Genomic DNA, 24891 nt, shown 5'->3' on the forward strand with positions numbered 1-24891 from the left:
TTCAAGCAAACCACTGCCAAGTGTTAAAAAAACCACACCCCTGATTTTATTCCAGAGGGAAAATATCAGGTGTGACAAGAAGTTGCAACAGTTTCTCCAGAAGAGAAAGGAGCAGCCCTGATTCCAGAGGACTGACTGGGGAGGACACTCAGCAGCCAAGCAGAGCGTGGGAGGGGAGGCAGCTGAGCTTGTCCTGCTCAACACCGAAGGAACAAAATCCCCAGTCTTTATCTTGAAGATAAAAATGAAAAATGAACAGGGTCTCAACTCAGAAAGCACCTCACATGTTTTCATACAATCAGGGCTGACATCTTGGAAACCCAAGGGCAGTCCAAGCAAGCAGCAGCTGCTATAAACATGCAAATCAAGCTGTACATGTGTTATGGACTTGCTGGCTGCCTACACATTCACACAGTCAGTGCTTAGGCTGCAATCCTAACAGTGAAGGCTGAATTCAAGGGATGAACAGCTTTGAAAAAAGCCTGCTGTATTCTGAGCAATTATAAAAATGACCAGGATAAACTCAAATATTTCTACCTCAAATCAAGAGTTTTAGCCAGCTATAGCAAGCAAAATGGGTAACCAAGTCATACAGCAGGGAAGGTTTTTACAGCTCAGGGTTTTTTCCTCCTCTAGCTGAACATGCTTGTTGCCTCAGAACAGGGAACACAGACACTGTGCTCTGGTAATCTACTGTTGCTAAAATCCAGCCAAGATTGGATAGGTGCTAGATCAAAATGAATCATTCAAAGCCATTAAAATACCAGTGTTGCTCTTAGAAATCAGAGGCATAATGAAAGCCTACAATATTTTCCAAAGGACATAATCTGAAAAGCCACAATTCTATCTTAGCTTTGCATTTTGGCTTAAAGATAAAATTACAAACAAAATTACTGGGAAGAAATCTAAACAGACAGGCATTTTATATAAAAGTTTCAATCTATAATTTAAAAATCCCCACAAAAATACAACTTAAACCAGCAGTGCAGACAGATAAAGAAAGGGCAGAGGTTGTACTTGAATCAATTTATAACTTCCTGTTAAAGTCCTGGCAAGAGGCACTGATGAGCTAAGCACCAAAGATCAAAAGTGGCATAGATTTCCCCAAGTCCATCAGTGCTGGATGTACATGTTCAGTTACACAACACAGCTGGGTGCCAAAGGCAGGAGATCAGGGAATGTGCAGTTTACAACCCTCCTCCAGATACACCAGTGATACAGTCTCTGATAGTGACAGGGAAAACTGGCAAAGTTGTATTTATTTAGTCTAGAAAATAATCAGGTTACATAACCCTTTAACAGAAACTTTTCTTTAAGGCTGCAACCTTCAATTCTTTAAAAAAAATAATTGTGCTGACTTCTGGCATAACCCATTTTTCCTGTACCTTCCCCTGCCTCCCCTGCTCAGAAGTCAATCAATCAATGATGTACAGCCTTCACAGCCTTATGCTTGTCTTCAACTACTCTAAATACCTGATATTCCATTTACCTTGTCACTGTTCTGTTAAGATTTTCTTTTTAAAGCTCTCTTACCCTTCTTGCTTTGAGTATTCTGCAGGGCCATTTCCTGTCTCAAGGCACAAATGGAAGCCTCACGCACCAGAGCTGAAAGGTCTGCCCCTCTAGGGATACAAACAACAGGTTAGTTGGGGATAAATTGCTGCTTTGCTGATGGCATATAGAAACACACTAAAAATGACATTAAAATTTGGTTGTGCTGTCACAAAGTTTCATCTTAAGGACACTGGAAAGAGGCCTGATGATTAGGCAGTCTGCAACCTTCATTATGGAGTGATGCCCTTCAGATTTTAGCCACAAATTAAGGTCAAATTTATGAGAAACAAGGGAAGAGGCTAAACCCCCATTCAGCGTCCTTGAAAATGCCAAAGGGTTGATTAATACTGTGCCACTTCTTAGGAATGTAACTTCTTTTTTTAATAAATCTTATGAGAGATTCAAATGAGAGCCCTCACCATTACAAAAAGAGTTGCTCAAAGCTCTCAAAGTAAACCTGCTCTTAATAATATCCACAAAGCATGGTCAGATCAGTTTAGGTATTTCTTCCCAGTTTCCTGGAACTGGAACAGCTGGAAGTTTTCACATGTCTTTCAGCTGGTGAAATTCATCGAATCAAAAAAATTTTCAAAATTAACTCCCTGTGCTTCATTTGGGGGTACCTGGCATAAAGTATTTAAAAATCAAAAATTAAACCCAACCAGATAAAACAAAAACCCCATATAAACCAAAACCAAGGACATGAAAACCCACAACAAAAACCCAAACACATTCACACACACACAAAACCCCCAAACTCAAAATGCAGATAAACACAAGCATCAAAAAACCCCCAACCAACAACAAAATCTCAAACAAAAAACCCACAACAAAAAAACAAACCAAAACCCCCACACACTGAACAAAAAACCTCTGAAATATAAACCAGTGAGTAAAAGGTGTAGAAAGAAAAATTACTCATCTTTCCCAATAATATTGTGGCAAGCAGTCTGTCATAAACTCTATCTTTTGTGAGCTCCATAAAAACATTGAGTATTACTAAATTATTGAATAGCTTAAAGCTTTTTAAGTTTTATGGACCATAACTGCAAACTATTCTGACAGGGATGGTAATCAAGCTTTCCCTAAAGCCACACCTGCTATTCCCAAAGCTGAAGTGGGCCCTCATTCCTTTGTCAAACAGAGTGCTCTCAACTCTGTGACAGAACAAGCTGGTTATGGCTGCTTAACCAATTTGCTTTCATCACCATTGTGTATGGGCCCACCACTTAAAGAGGGCTCTTTGTTCCTCAGATGATGCAAGAATTCTAAAATAAAAGCAAAGAAAACCAAAAGGCCTCCACTGTTCTGTATTTGCAATGTGAAGACTATTCCAGATGAAGACTTTAGCATCCATATATTCCTACCAACTTCTTGGGAAAAAAAACACAAGGGAAAAGGTTTATAAAGTTAAAAACTCCTCTTAATAATACCAACAAAACACAGCTGATCATGCACCAAGGACTGCTGGCACTGCACATGAAGTATGGAAATCAAAAGTAGAAGATACTCACGTGTAACAATCACAGTGCTCACTGTAAGCAATTTCCTCCAGGCTCACATCACTGTCCAGGGGAGGCCTGGTGCCATCCTAAAGGAGTTGAGGTAAGGAAAAAGAGAAAGTAAGAAAACTTTTTTTCTTTTACATCTATCATCCCTGAAGCGATGAAGTTTCTTTAATCAGGAATCATATAAGTATCTGACAAGATTCCTGCAATATCCACAAATATAAATATTTTTAACCTCAAACTGGCAAGAAGGATAATCAGCCTTAAAACCATTTCATTAGGAAATGTTAAGCAATGGTAAATTTTAACTTGCCACCCACAGATTAGATTTTCTCTAAGGAAATGATGGCCAGCCTGCCCCAGGGCATTGTAACAACAACATTATTCCATATGTGGGCTTATTTTTAATAATAGTTGGTTGCTTCAGCAGCTTGTTTAGCTGAACTTCCTCTGGTTTTATTCTGGTGTGTTGAAATCAAGCAGCTAAGCAATAGGCATGTCAGTTTAGTCTTATCACATTTAAGACTAAATTAATTGTCTATCTTTTATATTCTGGATATAGATTTTCAAATGTAGAAGTTTTCCATTTAGGTTTCATAGAAGTTTAGATGTACTGTAGATTTTTGGACACTACTTTTCCATATTATTACTGGTTCCTCCAGAAAGATTCCAGAAGTGGTTTCTTTTGTTATTATTTTTGCAGCTCCAACAGCAGAAGTCTTAAATGACACAAATGGTTTTTGAAACTAGCCAACAAAATTTCCAAACACTGTAAGCTTGGAGATCCTCCTGTCATCCTTAGACAACAGTAAAGTATTATCACGATAGTACAGAGATTCAAGATGTCTCTTTGATCAAACAATATCTGAGTTTTGACAGGAAAGAACACTTTTAGGATAAAATTATACATTCCTGCCAGATATTCATTTGACAGAAATGCACAAATTCACATATTAAATATTTTCTGACTCCTTCAGAGGAATTAATATACTGCATACCTACAACACCTTCAAGAGAAAAAAATAAAATGTGTAGTACCTGGCAAGTTAAAATACTTGAATACTTAACAGACAGTGGAACAGTCAAGGACTAGGCAGAGTAAGGAAACTATCTTGAATGAATCTTTAGCAGTTAGAAAGGGAAAAAATCCAAAATAACACCACAACCAAAAGATAAAGGAGCAGCCTGATTTGAAAACATCCTGAAAGGAGAGACTTTAACCTGGAAACAAGGAAGCTTCACACAACTTCACATGGGATACTTTAGTAATTCTTATGGGAAACTGCAAGCCAGAGAGATGCCTTCTCTGCTAAAAAGAAATGTTTAACCTGTTGCTTTGTGGAGCAAATGCACTGGGCATTTTTTGCTCTCCCTGCTCTGGTGCCCAGCTCTGTGCAGCAGAGGAGGCCTGATGCAGCTTCCAGGAATGCTTGAGTGCAGCAGTGCCTGAAACATGTGAAGGCAGGCTACTCTTGCATAATGTGCATAATTGGGAATGACTGATGTGTACAAGTTAACTGAAATAAAAGTCTTTCACAACCCACATTTAGGCTGGCTTCCTGACAACCTGTTTCTCCCCCCAAGTCCCTTTTCTACCCCTCATGCTGCCTTTCTAAGCATCCATGTTTTCATTCAGCAAGGATTCAATTTCCACATGCTGTGCATGTATTCCTAGGAGATTTCTGGGAATGCATGGCATCATTCAGAAGCCACTCACATCTGCACCAAACATTTTGTTTTCTCTGGCCTTGAGCAAGTATATTCTCAAATTTTTCACACTTCCTCACCTAAAATGCATGGATGAAATCTGACAAAAAATAAAGCATTTTAATTAATTTAAAACACTGTCCCCTCTTCCTGCTTCATGTTCTTCTTTCAGATAAATCTTTAAAGATGTGTAGGAGTTAACTCCTCATTCTGCACAAGGATTTGTAATCAAAATAGCCAGACTAGTGTGAGTTAAGCATGCATGAAAGCATCTTGAATTCCAAAAAGCAAGATAAACAACATGATAACCAGTGAGAGGATCCACAGAAACCAAGCTGATAAACACTGTGCAATGTATTCCTGCTGTCAAGAAGGCCCCTAAGCAGATAAGTTCACATCAAAGCTGATGTCAGCAGAAGACAAAAATATTCTGGCAGTGGGATAATAACAGGCTTACCACATCCCACTGCCACTCCTCTTGGTGTTATCCCAACAGGAAGACAGGATTGTAGGCACAAAGATTCCCAGGAGAAGGGAGCAAAGACACTTTTCAGTGACCTCGCCCAGGATTTATGGCAGTAATTGCAATTCTGAGTTTGATTCCTGATGGGAAACTGCAAACAGTTCTCCCCAACAACCAGCTGGTCACTGACACAAGAGGAAGCCAGAAGATGAATGAGGACTCATTACAGTTCCTTGTCCTCAGTGTTGCCCAGGAGTGATCCTGCCCTTGCCAGGTGGGTTCCTGTATCCTGGTGTGGCTGTGAGAGTGAGAGAAATCAGCTCTGTTCAATGCCACCTTTGCTCCAGGGAAGGGAGCAAAGCACCAAGCTCTGCTACACTATTCCCCTACACCCCTAATTACCTATAAAAATAAATCTGGTGAAATAAAAATTGTGATTCCTTACAGTATTCAGAGATGTTACACTGAATTCCTCTCAACATCTCATGAAGAACATTAAGAACAGGGTTGTAAAAAGTATGAACTGAAGTATTTCTGTAAAACTTAAAAACAACAAACTTGACTACTGCAAACAGCAAGTGGGGGAATACTCAATCTATTTTCCTCCATGAAGCAAAGCACAGAACAAATGAAGGAAAGTCTAACATCCTGAATTTGTAATGAGAGGTCACCTGGTGAATATCCATTTTGGCATGAAAGAACAGGCTGGAACAAGTTCTCACTTTCTGAATTCTGAATCAACTATTGCCTATACACCACAACTTTAAGGTTACACAAATCTGGATTATCCCTTATTAAAAATACACTAAACAATTAAAAAAAAAATAAACTAAACATAAAATAAAAAATAAAAAATAAACTAAACAATTTTTGCCAGACTTCTCATAACGCTATCTCTCCTCTATAGCAAAGACTTTGTCTCCTTTGCAGCTCAATTCAAGATCTGACAGAACACCTGGTCATAAAAATCAATGTTGATCTACTGGAAAAAAGTAGGAAATATCCAAATAATTCATATGTTTTTTATGTTCTTTTTGAAGGCCCTGATTCCTGCTGTGCCCTACTTGGAGAAACACTCCCAGAATTCTATAATCCAAGTGTCTGAAGTAGCAGATTGTGCTGTCCACCACAGGGAGGACCCATGAAGGCACAGATTGTACATTTTCACATTTACTTTAACACACAACCTCAATCATCACAAGCTTCTTTTCATCCTAAAGCAAATTAGGTGTCACAACTACTGTTGAGCAAATACAGATGGAGCCTGTGAATCATTCTGCTGGATGTCTGGAACCCCCCAAAAAAAGCTTACAAAACACTTCTCGACCCATTACTCACTCAGATAGGAATCTTCTAATTAAATCTCTTCAAGCTGTGACTATCAAGGCAGCAACTTCTATGTTTAACAGGTTTGCTTTACTCAAGATTCATCAGCCCCTTGCAGTCCCAGAGCAAATTTAACAGCAGATGGGCTGAGGGATTCTTTTTATGACCTCATGGAATAGCTGGAAGTGTTTCATGAGACAGGATCCTGCAATTCTTTGTAACATTTAATTTGTCTAACAGTATTCCACCAAGCTTCAAGATGAAGGATATATTTCCAAATACTCACTTTGGTGATGGTTTTTAAAATAGCAAGTCGATCTTCAGGTGGTGGCAAACCCACATAGAGTGTTTTATCCAGCCTACCAGGACGCAGGATAGCTGGGTCAATGATATCTTAGGGAGAGGAAAAATAGAAAAGAATTAATCCAGACATGAGTTGCACCCTTAGGAATAGCTGCACATGAGAAGGAATACATGCATATTTGTACCAAGACTCAAAGAAGCATTTGTGTCATGCACGTGCATTTGAAGCTCTGAGTCTTATGAAAAAGTTTCATTTTTGTCAACAAGTCCCTAACAGCCAGTAAAATTAAGCCACAGCTGATCAATGATGGCTCATAAATACCAGTTTCATCTCTTCAGATAAGAGGATAACTCTATATTTGGCAATACAGAATTAGAACATTTTTGCTGAGGAATTCCACATTAATTATTAGCAGTTTCTTCTACTGGAAGGAATTCTACCCAATGGGACAATGATAAGCCAAGCATAACAAGCACACAGGGCCAATCACAACCATCCATATGCCAACTTAATTTTATTGGTCATTTGTATTTCTACTACATAATGGTTATCTGAATGGTAAAACAGGAAACCCAGGAGAATACCAAAAACAGCTGCAAAGTACAGAATTAGTTTCCCAGGGAGAGCTACAGACTCCAAATTTATGACGTGTGGAGAAATAAGAAAACAAAAATTATCACAAATGTTTCTAGAAAACCATTCAAAGCTTAAGTGTAACAGAAATGTGTTACACTAAAATGTGCCTTTTAGCACCACAGGCTGTGATACCAAATGTACACAAAGTCAGTCAGGATGTAAATACTGACTATTTGTATAACAAGAGATACAGACAGGGCATATAACCTGGAAAAGGCCTCAATTCCCATCTGTATTTCAGCACAAACTGCCTGCATGTTGTTTCTCATTGCTTCTTGATGCCCTATTTCCCCATCTACCAAACCCCAATAATGGTATTAATCTGTTTAAGGAATTCTATGGAGTCATCATCCCTGGAGGTACTGAAAAGTCCTGTAGATGTGGCACTTGGGGACACAGTTTAATGGCAGATTTGGCAGTGCTGGGTTAACAGGTGGACTCCATGATTTTTGAGATTTTTTCCAACCTAAATGATTTGTGACTCGCTGATATCCTACATGCCACAGTAATGTGAGCAGCAAAGTCACAGAAGCACTCACAGAAGATATAAAGAAATCTATATTTTTACTATAACAGCCTATTTGAAAGTATATAAATGATAGGAATGTGTGAGGTAGCTACTGCAAGAGCCCCTCCCTAAAGTGACAGTTGATGATTCCATCTAAGTCTGAAGCTGGAAATTATCAAGGCTTCCCAATGAGGCTGCATTGGCTCTGCCCTCCTGACAAAACAGAGCTCACAGACAAATTACTGCATTCCTGTACATTAAAGGGGAAGGACTGGAAAAAGTGAAGCTGCTAATCTTTACTGAACAGTAACAGACACCACCCAAGCCCTAAAATAGTAGCAGGGAAGTTAAACTATCACTTTTTTGCAAATGAAAAAGGTTTGCTTAACTCTGTCCACACTTGAACTACCTGATCCTACCACAATATGGTCTTGATCCACTTTTTAAAGATGGGCATGGCTTTGTTCAAGTTGCTCTCTCAGTTATGCTTAAAGGACAACTCTGTTATCTTTTTCTTGGACAAAAGCTTCTTCCCCCCCCAGGATACAGCAGTCATGGACAGAAACATCTGTGGAAGAAAAATCAGCTAATGCAGATGCTGATGTGATGAGAATGGTGAGGGGGAGAAAAAAAAATGAATTACTTGTATTAATTTAATCCAGACTAGATGAAACAAGAGTTAAATAGAATCCTTGTCATGGCAGGCACAGACAAAAACATGTTACTTATACATCTGTGCATTGTTCCAGATGATACTTTGTCTTGCTTTTGACACAAGTGCACTTTCCTGTTTCTGTGTTCCTTATCACGTTATTAATAAGAGATGACAAAATTCACTCAAAGGATCTGTTACAAACCACCAAAACAAGTACTCTCAATAGGACCTGCATTACAACACCAGGCACTTGCTGATTTCCCCATTCTAATGTTCCAAAAATAAAGTATGAAATAATATTTAAAAATATTAAGCTTGCTATGGAAAATAGTTTCCATTTTGCACACTGACAACATGGTATTTGCTATTTGTCCAACAACATGAAGCAGTTGCATTCACCTTTTTGTATGGAAATTATCACACTGCCTGCATTAATAAAATTACCACAACTGACAGAACTAGATAAGCTGCAGGAATGGTGGTTTACAGCAACAAGACCACACCAAAGTCTGAAACACAGAGCTACACTCCTCATCTCCTTATGAATCTCATTTCATTCTTCTGGTTCAGATCTGGGCCTGAAGTTCTTGAAAACTCATCACATAACCCAGAAAATTAATATTTACTCATTGGACAAACTCCCTCATTAGATGCACTTCATATCCATTTAAAAGAACTGAATAAGGTACCCCTTTAAGGAATTTCAAAGCATTCCACCCTGGTAAATCATAGCACTCCCTCCATATCTATTATCTTAAACTTACCTAAACAGAAGAGAGTCAACTCATTTTAGATACATTTACCATTTTAATGAAATTAAGGGAGTTATTGCAGATACCTCTTTCAAAGCCTCTTATTATCCCTCCAGTTGGAAGGAAAGTGAAGCATGGAAATGTGATGAAAACAGCACCCCTTTTCCAAGCAGTTGTCTCACAGACAGAATATATTTCTACTGGGAGAAATGTTAATAATTTCCTGCTTTTCTGAGGTGGTCAATGGTGTTGACTGTCATTAGAAGACAGTAGTATAATTTTCCAAATAATCTGACAAAATTGCATAAGAAGATATTTACAGTGCATCCATTCCTTGCTCTGTTTCTAAGGGTTCAAACAGAGAATGAAGTCACTTTTCAGTTTGCTACACTGCTCTTCAAACTACTGCAAATTTTCACAGAATCATTATGTGCCATTGAAAGTATCTGTGCATGAATTCTTATACAGGGACATTCCATTGCTCTATAGTAGAATCTCAGTCCCACATTCATTTCTAGTTGATTATTCAGGTCCTATCTCAGCTGTAGAGAAGCCAAGCACATTTACAGAAGGTCAGTGCATACAAGCAATGACAGCTGTTGTGTGAGTCCATCAAACTTCTCCCACTCTTCACTCCAGCTTTTAAAAATATATTTGAAGTACACAAGACCTAGGCCCTCCCATTTGTGATGTTCTGAATGATGTTCAGAAGCTCTGAAAGGTTTTTTGAGACTCCAGGTGAATGCTGCACTCAGCAACTGAAGTTACTGTGAAAGGTACACAACACTCAAGGGCTGCTGAAATGCAGAAATAGAATTTGTGTGAATTAGAACTATTATGAAAGAAATTGTTCCATGCCTCATGTATTAAGTGCTTTTCTTAGATCTTATCTTGCCTTTAATTCAGCAACATGTATAAACAGGTAAGAACATAAACAATGCCCAAATCAAAACTGTAACTATTGTTAAAGACTGGTGATTATTTTTTTAATTGTGTTTCAAAACATGTGATTCAGGTGAATAGCTCTAAAAAAATGAAAATAAACTTGCCAACAAAAATAGAACTCACTGAAACCAGGATTGTGCTCAAAGGTAAGAGCAGAAGAGGAATTTTGCAAGAATTAATTGAAGAAAGCTAGAGAAAGAGGCCATGAATAAAAGCAAGACATCATCACAATTTATTCCAGTTTAAAATCACTGTCTTGTCTGTTTCCTCACATGAGAAACAGTTCCCCAGATCCCAGGGGAAATGCTGCTGATGCCTTGGTCAGCATTTCTCTAAGGAGTTTATAATGTTCAAAGCCTGGGGAAGTAAGAGAAGAGCAGAAAGCAGCACTATCCCATCCTGAAATTCAAACTGGTAGCTAGAAAGTTGTGGGAAATTATAGATTTTATTCAACAGTACTGTTTGGCTGTTGTGCAGTATTTAGTCTTGAATTTGGGAAAGGAAGTAGGCTGGAAAGAATTTCATTATTGTGACCCATAAAGGAGGTAACAAGACAAGACATTTCTGCCTCTATTTTTTCACCCCTCTCTAATAATACCAAATGCTTTAAAAGTTTAATCCTCTTCAGACAAAGTCTGAAATTGATTCTGCATTTAGGTGGAAAGAGATTGACTTGGGAATATTGCATCCCTGCTAATTTAGAAGGAGTCAAGAAACATCTGCAGAGGACATTCAAAGTCATTGAGTAAGTGCAAAAACATTCAAATATCCTGCTTTTTAGGGCATATCAAAGGGTTTTTTCAGCATTGCCAGAATTACCACTTGCAGATTGTAGATGATAAACAAAGGAACCAATCTGTTGTGCCTCCCCTTTTGCCAAAATGGGAGTTAAAGCCTTCCAAGTGTTTAAAGGCTATATAAAAGAGAATTTGGCAGTTTTCAGCCATGGGGTAAAAACCACCACCATTTCACAGTAATACTTTGTCCCAGGTGCCAACACCTCACTGCAACAACTGTGCCAGGAATAAACCTTGATGCCAAAAGTGGTTGAGCCACTGCTATCCTAACTACTCCTAAACAATAATAACAATAATAACAACAGCAATAACAACAATAACAACAACAACAGTAATAATAACTTATGACTCTTCCTATTGCACAATGATTTCAGCAAACACAACAGTCATGAACAGTACCAGCACCCAACTCTCAAAGCTATGCCATCACTCTAAAAAAAAAAGCATCTTGAAAAGCCATTTTCTCTCCCAATAAATTATACCAGCATGGATTAAAAACCATGAGCTCTCACACTTCCCAGCACTGGCTCAGTGGAAAACTGCAGAAGTTCTGCTGGGACACATAATATAATTTAGCTTTACATTACACAACTCCCCTCCCCAGCAGCACCTCTGCTCACCACAACTAGGAAAGAAAAATCTCTCTTACAAAGATTTAAAAACCTTTTCAGGCACCACAACTTCAATTGTTTGGGGGAATTACTTCAATATACCAGCCAGTCTAAGCTATGCCTGTCTTACAGATCTCTGCTTGGGCTTTGCATTCTTAAGGTGGTTAAGAGTGCTTTACTAGCACAGATTTCACTGCTCTCTACCTGCAGCATGCTCCTTTTAACTACACAGACCAAACCAGCAAAACCTCATTTGGTGAGCACTGCCTCCTCCTAGGGCGCATGAACAGTGAATAAACTACAGGAGAGAAACATCAGCTTCCCCAGCTTAACCACAACTTCAGTAGAAATTGTCCTGATGAAACTCTGTTTCCTCATACTGACAAATGCAAATATCACAGGAAAAATTTATGGTCTAAACCTTCCCAAAACGTGTGTGTGTATATATATATATGTATGTATATATGTGTGTGTATGTATGTATATATATATATATATATATATGTATGTATGTATATATGTATGTATATATACATATATATGTATGTGTATATATATATGTATATATATATGCACACATACACATATATATGCATATATATATGTATATATATACACATATATATATGTATATACATATATATATATACACATATGCACAGTCCTTCTGAAGCAAGACATCCATCCTATCCAAATGGCATCTTCCAGCTGAAAGAAAAACCCTTTTATTAATGTTGGCAAAACAAATCCTTGTATCTTTATCAAGATAAAATAACCAAATTGAAGGATATAAATTCATCTACAAATTCAATAAATAGAAATTAATTGTATTTGATAAGCCTGCTTTTGCATTTTCTTTAAATTTGGCATTTTTACCTCAAATCCCCTTTTTTCACCAATGTCACTGGCTAATAATAGACTGCTGAATTCATGCCTTACACATTTCCCAGCTGCCCTCAAATATGAGCCCAAACCTCATTATTTGGTAAAGTTTTGTAATTTTAACTATTCCTGTATGGTCAAACAGTAGATGTGCCACTGAAGCTGAAAAAGGTGATAATGACTTTTTAAAACTGAAGGGGGAAAAAAATATCCTAAAGCCATTCCAGAGGTACTTCCTAACCACATAAGGGTGAAAATGCACTTTGTATAAGGCTTATAGAGAGAGGAATTACCAACTGACAGGTGTCTATTTCATATATGCATGAAAATCAGACCTGTAAGCAAGCACAGAATCAGTGTATATCTAACCCAAGGAATTAGGACAAACCTGCCACACATAAATATTTATATTTTGCAATTACCATCTGAGCAATATTTACCCTGAGCTGGCCCTGGTGAAGCTGCTGGAGTGCTTGCACAGAGGAATCCTTGGCTCAGAGCAGCCCAAGAAAGGACTGGCCCCCTGCCCAGCCAGCTGAGGAGGCACTGCAGGAAGTTCAGCTGGATGTGTCCTCACTTCCACAGGGCTGGAATTCCCAGCCCAAGCTGCCATTAGCAGTCAGAGCTAATGACAAGTCAGTAATTAGATATGAAACCCTTGTGACACATTTCCAAACAGGGCTGCTTGATACAAATGCTTGCAATAGCACAGCTAATTTAGGGAGAGATCTCTTTGCTGAGGCAACTTGGTGACACTCCCACCAACACTCCTGGTACATCCAGCTGCATCTATACACAGCATAATCTTATTTTCTATTCTGCATTGCATTAGATAGCTCAGGACCAGCAAGCTCATGCCAGGAAAACCTGACACTTTAAGTCAAAGAATTTGTACAAGCAGTAGAGATTTAAGCCCCTACTGCTCACACTTCACCACGTGGAAGGCTTGAAAGTCTGTCATGGTGCAAAGAGTTCGAGACATAGGAAGATCTTCCTCCAAATCTTTGAGGCTTTTGAACATTGGAAAAAAACCTCACCTAATAGTAGCCTGTTCTAGATGATTTCAGAGCAAATTTTCCTTAATTTACAGAACAAAACCAATATCAAGTATTTTAACTTTCCCACCTTCCAAATTATATCCAAAATAGCCATGCTACTATTTTTCCTGTTAAGCCATTTCTCAGCAAAACTACATCTTGTCCTTACTTAATACATGCAGGTAAGAAATAACTGTGTCTCACTGTAAGCAGAATTTGCCAAATACCTGTTCTAGGTGCAGAGGTTCTTTCCAGAATTGTGGTACCCACACCAGTATGGTTTTACCAAGACAGATTTGTAACCCTGTATTTTATTTCACTTTCAATATTCAGGAAAATAATCATAACCAAGGAAGTGCAACACCTTGTGCTTGTTTTTTTCTAAACTGACAACAAATTCCTTTATCTACAACCCACAGCTTCTACATGGAATTCAAATTCAGGAAAGACAGGTTTCTTGCTATGTATAAAAAACACAAGACTTCTCCACAATACAAAACAAACCCAAAAACAGAGATAGAAATTTGCTTGTAAAACACATGATGTTTGTAAAGCAGACATCAGTGTTTAGATTATTAACTGAGAAGATGCTGCTGGAATTGTAAGAGCTGCCAAAAATCAAAGAGCCCAGAGAGGGAGCAAAGACAGCTGTTAATATCCAAGCTGGACATGAAGCAACAGAAGAGTAACTGCTCCAAACAGTCTAGTGTGGAACACAGGGCCCAGGAAGCAAAAGATAAGCACATGGAAAAATGACTTAACATGAGACAGATGTCTTAAGGCAAAAAAAATAAATAAATATATATATATATAGCAGAATAGCAGAAAACTATAAAGCTCCTTTGGATAGAAAATCAATTTAAGCAGTAAAAGAGAAAAAAAAAACCCCAAAACATTTCAGGTCTCTTTTCTGCTTCTACATTGCAAGGAGATAAACCACAGCAGTCAAAGGTATTTCAAAGCTTTTTAACAGCAATGATACCAGGTGCTAAGTGAGACACATTTTAAAGAGATTGCTATATCTCACAATACCACATGAACATGATTAACTGATCAGAAAGGCTTTGGATTTGAGCAGACACTGTAATTTTAAGTACAGAACTGGCTTAGGTGCAGAATTCAAATATTTAGGAACACATGATTTTGTTACAAGAGAACCAAGGATGCCTGATTTCTTGTTTCTGACCTCTGGCTCCTCACCTGGCCTGTTTGTGGCAGCCATAATGAAAACCTGCTGTCGATTCTGCAGCCCGTCCATCTCAGTGAGGAGCTGGTTCACCACCCGCACGCTGGCTCCTGACTTTGGGAGGAGAAATTGGTCAACAAATCAAAGAAACAGTGGGAATGGGAAAATTTCAAGAAACAAAAGATCTACTAGCTCCCTGCACTGAAATATTATACTCAAAGAACAAATTTCTTTTTCACACTTTCAATGGAGCTGCATTGTGGATTCCTTCTCTCATACTCTCAGTACATCTCCATCCCAAATTCATGCTAGCTATACACTTCCCATGTATTTTAACACATGGCAAACCTTTTCTTTCCCATCAAAACTAAAGGACTCACTTGAAGGAGTACATATAAATATTTGTACTAGTTGTTCTGATATCTATCTCAACGAGAAGACAAAAATTTGTCAATATTCAGTTTTTTGGGGGAAAAGAGTTCTTAAATATTGAAACCTCTGAAACAACATTTTAAGCAGGTGAGGTACTGAGAGGTAAACAGTAATTCCATAGTAGTGACATCCTATAACCAAGCTTAATATCAATGATATTTTTGCCCTTGATGAGGGGGAGAGAAATGATGCATCTGACTCCATCTTATCAGAAGGCTAACTAATTACTTTATTATACTATATTATTCTATACTATATTACATTATATTACATTACATTTAAACTGAATCTGCCAAGCACTCCACTCTGCACACAACTGCACAGAACTCGTGACTGTCACCCCACAGTCCCCACACACACACAGACCCCTGGCCCTGACAGGCCAAGGAAACAAAACACCATCACTCTGGGTAAACAATCTCCATATTGCATTCTACTCTGGCACAAACACAGGCACAGCAAATGAGGTAAGAATTGTTCTTCCTTTCTCTGAGGTTCAGAGAATGTGAAACCCAGAAATATTCTTGGGAAGAACCGTGCCTTGCTTTTCTCTGTGGAGAGAAATGTGGCTACAGCTTAACCTGAATTTCTCTGGATATTTTTTTTCATATATGCATACACAAAAAAAGTGTTCAGCTTTATAAACCTTGACCAACATTGTTTCCCTCAAATAAAAGCCTAGTGGATTGCCTTTCTTGGGAAATACTGAGGTAATACTTGAGAAATACTTCTGGGTACTTCTGTTGCCTGCCATGTCCCAAAAGTTGTAACTGAGAGTATTTATTTGTGGAGATATCTCAAGGCAGACTCACCTCACGGTCAGACCTCCGAGGGCACAAAGCATCAACTTCATCAAAGAAAATCACACAGGGGGCAGAATTCCGGGCCCGCTGGAACACCTGGCGTACGGCACGCTCACTTTCACCCACGTACTGAAACAGCAAGAGAAACAACTTTGAAACAGTCTAAGACACAAAGATTTTGCTTGAGAAAAAAAATCAAGAGTTTCAAATGCTATTTAAGGTACTTTGCAAGGGAGAAATGCAATCTAGTAATCTGTTTTTTTCTGACAACAGTTCTTGTCTCTGTTTCCTCACTGATCATGATTTACATGGGAACTGTCACTAGCTGACTTTTGACAATTTGCAGAACATTCAGAGTTTAACAGAATTCCTTTCTTCTGGGCAAGAACTGTAACTTGCCATCATTTTGTTGATGAGAATTAACAACTAAGTCTAAATTAAGGACCCTGTTGTTCAGCTGTTCATGAACAAACCCAGAGAGCAATGTGAACACAAGGAACATCTGAAGTTCATAGAGTTGTTGCCTGAAGACAGGGGCTTGGTGGTAGGGAACTGAAAAGTCAGCCAGAATTTCCCTTTGAATGCTGAATTGTAGGAACAGGAGCTATGAAGCTGTAAATGCAAACAATTAACTTTTTCCAAACAAACATGTTTTGATTCAATTTATATGTTAACACAGTCTCTGAACCACAGCCAACCATTTTCTCTCTATTCCACAAGGAAGTTGGGCTCCTCATTAACTGTTTTATTTCCTGCCTGTATCAGTACTTGAAGCAGACATATAAAAACATTTGGAAGAGATCAATCAAATCCAGTATGTGGGTTTCAGCTTCCAAATGACTGATAATGGAGCTGCTGCCACCTTGCTCAGTTCAACACATTCTCTTGACTTTGAAAAGGACTGAAGTTACATCACAGCACTTCTGAAGTCCAGTGCTTTGAAAAGTTGAACTACAGCACTTTTATCTGTTGACATTTAAAATCTCCATGCTATAGAAAAGCAGTGATGCATGTAGTTGGTCATTTAGAAACCCTACTTCAAGTCAAGAAGGGTTACCTGCCACGTAATTTAAACTAAGATAAATATTTAAGCTGCACATGTGACTTTTATCTTTTCACATGAACAATTTCACTGCTAAAAACTTCAAGGAGAGGTTCAATAAGGCAATTTCAGCTGCACCAGTACCAGTTGTGTAATTATCAGGAATTTTGCTTGCCCCACATTTTGGGCAAGAATTCCATTAATAACAAAAGCCCCATGATTAGCACATACCATATTTAGCAGCTCAGGACCTTTCACAGATATGAAGTTCAGTCCAGACTCGTTTGCCACAGCCTGCAGAAAAGGTAAAGCCAGATAGATATAGATAAAGATATAAATATAGATATAAAACAGACATTTATCATGTCTGCTTGGGTTCTGTCCACGGAGTAATAAATAAATATAAGGGGAGGAACATACAGTCACCAACTGTTTGCAAAATATAGAAAACAGTACAAAGTATAATTATATGCCATTGAGAGTGGGAGGGGAGCAGGGAATTTAGCAATGTGTTCTCTCTCTCTCTGATGAGGCAGCTCCAGATCCACACCCCACCCCCTACACCAGCTGAAGAATGTCCAATCATTATGGGAGTTAAAGAGATATTCAACTGCATGAGAGCACCTGAAGACAAAATGAGAAACAATCTGAAATTTGCATGATTATCTGCATTTACATGGAGATGTGGTAAGAACTGAAATGCTCAAGAAGCAAAACGGAAGCATTTTCAGTAAGAGTTGCAGAGTACTCCCAAACACATAATTTAGCTACAGTAAAATATTCCATAGAGTGGTTATCCAATAGAGCTTCTCCTCATCTTTGCTACTTCTTCCTTAATCAACTTCATTCCTTCAAGTTTTGCAGAAATTCCCACTCCATTCAAGCAAAGTTGTAACTTTATGCAAGAAAAATCAAGTAACTTCGGCACAAAGGCCTAAATTTAGATTTCTGATGAAATGTGGTGCAAAAGGCCAACTTCTTGCACTATGATCCAGACTCATCCTACAAAAACATCCATTTCAAGAGGATTCTCCAGTGCTTTTAATGATGTTTAGAAAATGCATTACCTTAGCTAACAGTGTTTTGCCACACCCTGGAGGCCCTGCAAGCAGGACACCAGCTGGAGTAGTCAGGCCCAGAGCTTTGAACTGCTCTGGGTTTCTCACAGGTGCCTAAAAAAGAAATTATCATCCTTACTTCTGGCATAAAGAAAACATGAAACTTGTCATTTTAGTTACAGCTGGATGAAAAATCATTCATAGCAAGTTCTTTATTCCCATTTTTTATAGACTAAAAGAATAAATATTCAACCAGCACCTTAGTATCTTGCACTGCTAATTATGCCTAAATTGGAGAAATATCCTTATTCAGAGGCAAAGATTTTATTCACCAAAGTTACCTAAAGGTGTTAATGTTAAGTTTCCCTCTGATTGGCAGCAAGATTGCTAAGCTTCCAGCTAAGTTGTCCCCAATTCTTTGTGTGGTAGTTGCATAACCAAGGTTATTGGTACACAACTTCTAAAATACTTAAAGATTGAGCAATACAAACACACTGAAAGGAAGAATACAAAAAGCAAAATATTAAATACAAACAGCAGACTTGAAACAAATTCTGAAGTAAATTATACAAGCTTGACTGTTTTAAATAAAGATACTGTGTCACAGTCAGATTTTCTGAAAAATCTTTTGCCCAGGATTCTTCTCCTGGGAAGCTGAGAAGCCTCAGAGAAAAAGGAAAACAATTCTTATCTCATTTGCTTCTCCTGTGTTGTGCTCACATGTGGAATGTGTTTGGAGATGGTTTCATTGGTTTCATGTGAATTATTTTGACTCATTGGCCAATCAGGGCCAAGCTGTGTTGGGACTCTGGAAAGAGTCACGAGTTTTCATTATTACCCTTTTTCTGTAAGTCTCCTTTCTGTATTCTTTAGTATAGTATAGCATAGTATTCTTTAATATAATATAGTATCATAAAATAATAAACTAGCCTTCTTAGAACATGGAGTCGGATTTATCATTCCTTCCTGCCACGGGGCACCCCACAAACACAATAATTACAAAATACCCCTATATCTTAAAGAAATATTGAAAATAAACAGGTTTATTTCCTGTAGGGGGGGAGTGCAGAAGCTCTTTGGAAGGAAGGTTGGGACATACCAATATTGCCATAGTCAGCTCCTCCCGAACATCCTCCAGGGCTCCAATGTCTGCCCATGTCACATCAGGGACTGTGACAAAGCCTTCTCTCTTGGCAGAGGGCTGCACTGACGACAGTGCAACAATAAAATCATTCATCTCAATGCACAGCTTCTGCAGCTGCTCCTCAGGCAAGGGGGCTTGCTCCTTCAGCAAATCCAAAAGTCTCTGCAATTCATCCTTAACGTACATGGAAAGGGAGAGAAAAAGATTATGCAACTGGGTTAGACTTCCAGAACCATTTGAAGGGTTTCTTCATCCTTAACATACATGGGAAGGAAGACAAAAAGATTATGCAACTGGGTTAGACTTTCAGAACCATTTTAGGGCTTTTTCAAAGCCACACTTCAACTATCAATCACATTATTATATACAATGCACATAAAATACATAAATTATTATAAACGATAAAAATGTTTCAGGGAAGCTCTGTGTATATTTAACAGGTCTGAAGGGACTGAGCTGAGCTTAAAATCTTGATTTGGTTGCTACAGAAAATGAGCTAGCACATGTATTTTGCCTTCCAGTTGCTAGAAGGTAAAATACGTGGTTTTTTGCCTTTCTACTGCTTCTCCCACACTGACTAGGAGAAAGGTATTTCCATGCTGAAATTTCCAAAAGATGTATTATTTATATGTATTCATTCTGCTTTTAACAAGAAACTGCTTTCAAGAGAAAGTGAAAAACTGCTGGACAGCACAATTCCAACAATTTGCAGAATATTCAGTTCTGTATAAACTGTTAAAACTCTTAAGACACTTGTAGAACAGGATTTAACACCATTGAATTTTAACAGCATTTCTTCAGCCTGGTCAGACCTGGTTCTGCAATCAGACCCTGATAAAGTTTGGGCAAACAGGACAGAGATGCAGGGTAATGCTTTTCTGCACTGCCCCATGCTGCAGACCACAGTGACCAAGGGAGGTACATTCCAATTTCTTCAATCAGTTCCATATTGGGAATTGAGAAAATATTCCATCAAAGAACTTTAGATCTTCATAATATAAATGCATCCCCATTCTAAGGCTGTATCAAAGCAAATTGGTATTGTGCTACAAACAGAACTGTTTCAGGATTTTCATTATAAAATAGAGGGAGAAAAAAATAAATGTAAAAACTCTGTTAAGTTTCAATGATTTTCCTACAGGAGTAGGAAGAAAAAGTATCACTTCCTATCAATTTCAGCTAGGATAGCTCTACAACTGACCACAAAGAAATACAAGTGCTTAGAATGCCTGATATTCCTTTTAAGTCCTCCCTCCTCCTCTTGACAGAGCCATTGAGAGAACCTCTGAAACAGCCAAGACCACTGGGTTTGTTTACTTGAATTGTGTGAACGATTTTTAAAGGTTTTGTATGTTTATTTTTCCATTATAAACATAACACAAGGGTTTTAATGACAATACCCTGTATTAGACTATGTCAACCTCCTGCCAGCTATCAAAACATGGCTTTGTTAGGATTAAACTTCCTCATTCTCAATGACCCCTTTGAGCACGGTGATGTTGATAAAAGCTGCAGCTACCTGCCCCTCCCCACTTTCCTCTGGCTACAGCAGGCCCCAGGAAGCTCTGGGAGGTAGAAGCACCATGCTTATGTTACACTAATACAAAGGCTTACTACAGCTTTTTATACTGATTCTTGTCATCACAGCACCACTGCTCTCTGACAGCCCTCCTAAAAACAGAACCTGAGCACAATGTGCATTTCAGCCCACTTATCTCCAGACAAATTTTTAGGAGGCCTGCACATAATGAAGGCATATGCAGACTCCAAATGTTGAGAAGTAGGACCAAGGATTTCTATATAACCTTCACGTTACTTAGGCCAGAGAATAATTCTGGCACTTGAAATATTATTTTCTGCAACAGAGATCCAGCTGTGCTGCACTTTCACAGCTCCTCTCTTCCTCAAACCTGCTACAGGTACCAGACAGCACATGTGATTTACCCCAAGTAATCACATAGCTGGAAGGCAAATAAAGTCTGCATAGATACTTCTAGACTTGGCTTACTGTGACTCTGCGAGGTCAGGGAAGAGCCCCAGGCATAATCACAGACATTTCACTGAGGGCACAGCAAACAGCTGCTGCAAAATATTCAGTTCAAGTCTGATACTTTTAAAATTCTGTTAGAGTCAATACACTTCTGAAGAGAGAGACAGCCACTCTTTGAAACTCTGCTCTGTTAGAAGACAAAACAGCACAGCACAAACAAAACAAAAAATCCCTGGGTAAATCCACACCTTGTATGAAACAGGAACATAATTTTTAGGGGACCTACTTTTTAGGGGACTACTTTAGGGGATCTACTTTTCCAGGCCCATTATATGGGTCATTAGGAGTTATGTGTCACTGTCATATCTTCTGAAAAATCCTCTTTGCCCAGGATTCTTCTCCTGGGAAGCTGAGAAGCTTCAGAGAAAAAAGGAAATAATTATCTGATTTGCTTCTCCTGTGTTTTGCTGCTTTGGAATGTGTTTGGAGATGGTTTATCCAACATGTGAATTGTTTTAACTTCATGACCAATCACATCCAGCTGTGTCAGGACTCTGGAAGGAGTCACGAGTTTTCGTGATCATTCTTGTTAAGCCTTCTGCAAGTGTCCATTCTCTATTCTTTATAGTTTTAGTATAGCATAATAATATAATATAATATAATATAATATAATATAATATAATATAATATAATATAATATAATATAATATAATATAATATAATATAATATAATATAATATAATATAATATAATATAATATAATATAATATAATATAATATAATATAATATAATATAATATAAATAAATTAGCCTTCTAAGAACATGGAGTCAGATTCATCAATTCCTCCTTCATCCTGGGGACCCTGAAAATACCACAGTTATGCTCCTGCCTTAGAAGCTGCCATTTCTAAATCTAAATTTAATATTAGGTTGGTTGTGGATATTTGAGAATTTATAAGTAATGACTTTCATAACTCTAAAATGGCTCAACTCCTCAGATGTTAAAAACACACCCTTCAAGGTACACATACCTTAGGTGGAAGCTCTGGTTGGTTGGTGGCCTCTTCCTCCAGCACGTCTGCTCCCATCCCTGGGCTTCCTTCAGCAGTGCTCCCCCCAGAGTGTGTGTGTTTTTTCTCATGCTCCTCAGATGTTAAGAGGACCCTGCTGACCGTGCCCATGGCTGCCTCCCTGCACAGGGCCATCAGATCAGCCCCCACGTAGCCCGGAGTCAGCCGCGCCAAGTGGCCGAACGAAAACGACTCCGGGAGCTTCAGCTTGCGACACAGAGTCTGAAGAATTCTAATCAAGTAAGAGGGGAAAAAAAAAGAAAATATAAAGATGGAGAAGAAGCTGTTACTTTTTTTTTCTTTCTTCACATGAAAACAAACAGCATTTAATGTGTCCTTCAGTCCATGTGGACTGAAGAAGCACAATGGGAAGGTTTTGCTCAAGTAGGAAGTAACCGACACTGAAACCCACAGAAATGAGCTATAAACTTCCTGTCACTTCTTAAACAAAACCAACAGCCTCAACCAGGCATTGCTGATCAGTTTTGGTCAATTAAGTATTACAGGTCATTTTTCAACTCTAATATTAACAACTGACAGGCTAGGTTTCAGTGTACCATGGAGATTGCACATTTAACCTCGTACTCCTAACAACCTAAGGCAGCACTGGCTGTTCCATGCCACTTTTTAGAAATTTATTTATTGAAGAAACATCTACAACAAGCTGTTCTGCAAGAAGCAAATGAAATCAGACTGTGTGAGGAGCTCTGGTTTAATCTTCATTATCTTTACCTGACCACTGAAAGCAGATTACAACAGCAAAGCATCACTTCATTGGGAAAATATTTTTAAAAGGCAGCACCAACCAAAGAAGTCCAGATCAGTAACATACTTCTAGTTCCAATAAAAACTAGTTCAAATTATTTCTAGATCAAATAATGTAACTATAGAAAAGTTATTAAAAAAACCAAGGGTTAAACTCTTCAAAACTCTAAAAATTAAAATATATTCCATCTGTTTCCCTCCCCACTAGCAAGTTCCATCATCTCCTTTCAATCTTTATTAGGGATTATAGCCTGTTTCTCAAGACTTTTTCAACCTGTCTGACAAGAGCTGTAGTTAACAGACTGACATGAAGTGTAAACAGTTCAGGACTACAAATGGCTCATTCTGAATTTGCACAAGAAAACACCAGGTAAAGCAAGATCTCCAGGTACACCTTCTCATCTCACTCCACCCCTTCAGGCTGCAGAACCACAACTCAGCAGCTCAAATCTTGCCCTCAGCAAGACTCACCCTGTAAATCAGCACACTGTGAGGACTTGTAAGGTCTGTGCAAATATTCCATTTTAAAATAAAAAGAGAAGTCAACGCCACCACGCTTAACACAAAACACAACAGAAAGCAGGAGAAGGAGGGAAGAATTTAAAAAAGAAAATCATCATTATTCCCTGTAAGGCTACACCTCCAGGAACACAAATACAAACAAACAATAATATGAATGCCTGTGACTCCACTTGAATCTGTGAACAATCTTTACACACCAGCATGGCTCTGTCATCCACAATTCCTGTCCTTCAACACTGTGCTATTTCTGGGAATTAGAAATATTTCTATTTCATCATTTTAACATGTTCCTAGGAACTATCAGAGAATCACAACTCCCCTCAGGTCATCCATTAGTTCTACCTCTAACCATCTGCATGTCTTGCCCACAGCCAAGAGGAACACAATTACTACAGGGCAGCAAATCTGGAGGAAGAAGGGAGGGAGGAGAAAAAAAAGAAAAGACCCAAGGGGCAATAATGGCCTGAGTGCTGACAATGCAAAGTGGGCAACACTGCAAGCAGAAGTGTTTGCCTCTTCAACTTAGAAATATTATTATTTGAGAATAAGAAACTTGTCCTTTAACCTTTCTTTCCTTTCCATAACAAGATAACCTCTAAGTTTTTCTAACTTCCCTTCCCATGTTTTTTGCTGTTGAGGAAATGAGTAGCAGTTCCTTTTTAACTAAAAATGCAAAACCAGATTTATTTCTTGTAACTTGGTCTGATAGTCATAGATCTTTGGAGTAAACACAACACAGGATGACTGCAGCTCAGCTTAATGCCAGACTGGTGTATTTCCATGAGGAATGGAATGGAAGAATCCAGGCCTGTTGCTTCAGGTACAAACAGGCTTTTCTTAATTTATGTTCCTAATTTAAGAGTTACATAGGGAGCACCAAAGACAGAATGTTAACTTCCTGAACACCAGAAAAGATACATTTGATTCCATCATCTGTACTGTTAAGGCACTAGGAAAGCCATTAAGATAATGTTAAAAGCAGATCTGCACACAAGAAAGGAAATTACTCCAAATGTAGGCACAGCTAGCAAGACAAATAGGAGCTCACTTAATGTCTTCTGCAACTTTTCAGTGTGTGCTGACCCACAGGTGTGTACAGAACAAACAGAACTAAACACAATAAAGTACTTTTCCTTAAATTGTATGTTAACTTACACCTTATTTTCTTATTTATCAATGTATCAAAAAGAAAG

The 24891-nt window shown here is 38.4% G+C and overlaps 1 protein-coding gene across 3 annotated transcripts in view; it reads right to left on the bottom strand.

The window, feature by feature from the left end:
* Positions 1–24891, bottom strand: part of NVL (nuclear VCP like) — a 40634-nt gene that overhangs the window by 4198 nt on the left and 11545 nt on the right. For all 3 annotated transcript variants that reach the window (XM_054628665.2, XM_054628664.2, XM_077176118.1), the window contains 9 exons: positions 22373–22643; positions 19306–19524; positions 18216–18320; positions 17380–17442; positions 16116–16235; positions 14886–14985; positions 6845–6951; positions 3069–3145; positions 1534–1622 (listed from right to left, as the gene is read on the bottom strand). In XM_054628665.2, coding sequence (XP_054484640.2) covers positions 1534–1622; positions 3069–3145; positions 6845–6951; positions 14886–14985; positions 16116–16235; positions 17380–17442; positions 18216–18320; positions 19306–19524; positions 22373–22643 — 1151 coding nt within the window. The remainder of the gene's footprint in view (positions 1–1533; positions 1623–3068; positions 3146–6844; positions 6952–14885; positions 14986–16115; positions 16236–17379; positions 17443–18215; positions 18321–19305; positions 19525–22372; positions 22644–24891) is intronic.

This window comes from Agelaius phoeniceus, chromosome 3, assembly GCF_051311805.1.
Source record: "Agelaius phoeniceus isolate bAgePho1 chromosome 3, bAgePho1.hap1, whole genome shotgun sequence".
NCBI lineage: Eukaryota > Metazoa > Chordata > Aves > Passeriformes > Icteridae > Agelaius > Agelaius phoeniceus.